General features: G+C 63.9%; 1 protein-coding gene across 1 annotated transcript in view; it reads right to left on the bottom strand.

Annotated features, from left to right (window-relative positions):
* Window positions 1–83: 83 nt before the first annotated feature.
* The window catches only part of MATK (megakaryocyte-associated tyrosine kinase), a gene marked incomplete at its 3' end in the record, with an annotated part of 3,377 nt that continues 323 nt past the window's right edge, over window positions 84–3,137 (bottom strand). Inside the window, exons 2-9 of the mRNA XM_010083036.1 lie at window positions 2,857–2,972; window positions 2,314–2,533; window positions 1,241–1,334; window positions 1,075–1,140; window positions 831–930; window positions 656–740; window positions 408–481; window positions 84–298 (exon numbers count right to left, since the gene is read on the bottom strand). Of these exons, the coding sequence (XP_010081338.1) occupies window positions 84–298; window positions 408–481; window positions 656–740; window positions 831–930; window positions 1,075–1,140; window positions 1,241–1,334; window positions 2,314–2,533; window positions 2,857–2,972 (970 nt within the window). The remainder of the gene's footprint in view (window positions 299–407; window positions 482–655; window positions 741–830; window positions 931–1,074; window positions 1,141–1,240; window positions 1,335–2,313; window positions 2,534–2,856; window positions 2,973–3,137) is intronic.

Here is a 3,137-nt window from a genome sequence, read left to right as displayed (position 1 = left end):
GCCACCGTGGGGCAGGTTGGCAGGAGGGGGGACGAGCAGGGGGAAGCCAAGTGAGTGAGCAGCTTCGGGGGGACCCTCCGCACCCCCTTCCACCTTCCCACCATCGCTCACGTTGTGTTTCAGGGCCTCCGGGGCTGTCCACTTCACGGGCAGCAGAGTGGTGTCTGCGCCCTTGGGGTTGACCCGGGCCAAGCCGAAGTCGCTCACTTTGGCCACGTTGTCCTCGGAGATGAGGATGTTGCGGGCAGCCAGGTCCCTGTGCACCAGCTTCTTGGACTCCAGGTAGTGGGCCACGTCCCTGCCGCAGCAGAGCGAGGCAGAGCGCGCTGTCACTGCCCGTCCCCTGGGCCTGCCCAGGGGGACATAGAGCACCGGCCCCCAGCCCAGGGGGAGGGAGATGGACTTACAGAGCAAACAGGAGGAGCTGCTGGGTCGGGACAAGCGCCCGGCCCCGTGTGCGCAAGAAGTTCACCAGGTTGCCCTGACAGGAGCAGAGACACGTGAGGAGCAGCGGGACAGGGCTGCCCGGAGACTTTGCCTCCCATGGGGCTGAAGCACCCAGCATTCATCCAGCTCAGGCCCCAGAGAGAGATTTTGTTCCCAAATCTGAGCAGCGGTGGGTGCCACTGGCCAAAGACCAGCCGGGTGCTCTCACCTTGCTCATGAACTCCATGACGATGTAGAGGCCATTGTGCAGTATCACGCCAAGCAAACACACCAGGTTTTTGTGACGGACCTTCCTGAAACGGAGGGGATGCAGGTCACAGGAGTACCTGCTCAGCGCCGGGTCAGGGGCAGGGTTGGGCCATATCGCCCCATGGGGCACTCACGTCATGGCGGCCGTTTCGGTCAGGAAGGCCTGGGCAGTCACATCGCACTTGATGTTCTTCACAGCCACCTTCTGCCCCATGTACTCGCCCTGCAGGACGTCTGGGGGAGGATGCAGGGGGTCAGGCTCAGCCCCACACCCGACCCCCTGCATCCCAGGCTGAGTCCCCCATGCCACAGGGCTCAGGGGGAGCCATTTGGGGAAACCCCCAGCCAGGGAACCTCCAACCCCATCTTCTCACCTACCTCCGAACTCTCCTTGGCCGATGCGGTCTCCCAGCGTGAGGTGCTGCAGGTTCAGCAACCAGCCGGCTGGGCACGGGCACAAGGGCAGGTTAGCAGGGGCCACCAGCGGGACTGTGCTGCCTCATCCCCAAAACCCGGACCACGACCCTCTCCCACCATCTCCTACCTTTGGCCAACTCCTCCTCAGCTGACTTCATCCCGGTTTTGGGTTTGGGCTTCACCAGCTTGGTGCAGATGGCTCCCTGCTCCTTCATGTAGTGCTGCCGAGGGGTGGACAGACAGAGGCCATGGGGACTGCTGCCTCTTGCCCGAGCTCGGGGCACGGAGCCAGGATGCTCCACAGGCCCCCACCACCATCACAACCCTCGAGGGCCCAGAGCCCCTTCAGCCTGGGGACCGCGAAATGTGTCGTTTCCCCCAGTGCTGCGACTCGCAGCCCATGTCTCAGCCCTGCTCTGCCACGATGGGCCCCGGGTTTGCGGAGCCAGACAGCAGCTGGCCGGGCTCAACCCCCCGGTAGGCGCTGCCGCAGCCAGGGGCGGTTTGCAGAGGCAACTGGGAGCGGAAGCGGTGGGACGGCCGTCGCGGTGACAGAGCAGGGCTGGGACAGCTGAAAGGGGAAAGGGCCCCCCCGAAAGCAGAAGTTGTGTATAAATGAGGAAAACATGAGAGTGCAACCACCCCAGAGAGAAGATGGGCAGCACCTGTGGGACAGGAGGAAGATGGACCTTGAGGAAGAGCTCGTCGGAAGGGCGAGAGCTACGTGGCGGCCCAGGAGCCCCACAGGGCTGGCTGGTGACAGGGGGCTTGGAGGGGAGAGAAATGCAGCAAAACACCTCAGAGCCTCGGCGGGGCTCAAACCTCATCCAGGGTCTGCGGGGTTTAGGCTGCCGGGATCTTTGTTTTCCAAAATGCCCTGAGCCCCATGGCTGCCTGAAGCACCGAATGAGCAAGGATGGGGGGAAATGTGGCCCTGGGCAGGGGACCAGGGCTGCTGCCAGCACGGCTGGGTTGTGGCACAAGACATCCCCAGTGCACCCCAGATCTGCCCACTGCACCCCAAATTGGGTGGGAACCATGAGCCTTTCGTAGGGACGGAGAATTACACCAGGTAACGAAACCCAGTGAAAAGCACAGGAGAAGGGGACAGGGACCTGCCACTGCTCCGTGTGACCCCCTGAGTCTCTTGCCCTCTGTCCACCACTGGTGGGGCTCACTGCCTGGCGAGGGGGGTCTCACCTCGATCATGTCAATGAGGTTGGAGAAGTACTGCTGGCTGTCGATGCTGAGCGTGTTCTCCTCATGCACCACGCGGTAGTGGATCACCTCCTTGCCGAAGCTCACACACAGCACGTAGTCACCAGGGTGCCGGACAGACTCGCGCACCAGGAACAGCCCGTCCTCGGGGGGCTGCAGCTCCTGCACCGCCTCCACCCCCGAGATCTTCCCGTGGAACCAGCTGGGGAGAGGGGCATCGGGGAGAGAGGCTGTGCGGGTGGCCTTCCCCACCACCAGCCATGAGACCAGAGCAGAGTCCCTGCCAAAGCTAAGCTATGTAGACCCCATCGCATAAAACCCCTCTCTATGAGTCCATCCATGCTGGGTGGGCACAACTGGGGGTCTTTAAAGCCAGGCATGTTGCCAGGGCACAGCTATAGGCTTCTCTGCCCCCAGCTGCCCACCCAAACCCTGGCTGGGGAAACACGCTGGACTCATCTGGTGTTGCAGCTCCTGGGGGCTCAGCTGGGCTGCTGGCCCTCCACGCCCCCCATCCATACTCACGGCATGAGGCTGAGCTTGGGGTCGACGCGGATGGCGCCGCGCTCCCGCAGCGCGCTGGCTGCCAGCAGCCCCTCCTGCCCCGTCTCGTTGTGCCGGGCACGGTACCAGCCTTTGCCCTGGGGGTGAGAGGGTCTCAGAGTAAGGGCAGGAAGGTGGGATCCCCCTGGGAAGGAGGGGCCTGGTGCCGGTGGCTTGGCTGATGGCACTAGGCTCCCATCCCCACCATGCCCTCCCAGGGCAGCGGGTCCCCCCAGCACCCATTGCGCTCCCCTCCACGGCCC

Source organism: Pterocles gutturalis, unplaced genomic scaffold (assembly GCF_000699245.1).
Source record: "Pterocles gutturalis isolate BGI_N339 unplaced genomic scaffold, ASM69924v1 scaffold15025, whole genome shotgun sequence".
In the NCBI taxonomy this organism is placed as follows: Eukaryota; Metazoa; Chordata; class Aves; order Pterocliformes; family Pteroclidae; genus Pterocles; species Pterocles gutturalis.
This window is presented reverse-complemented; position numbering and strand designations above follow the sequence as displayed.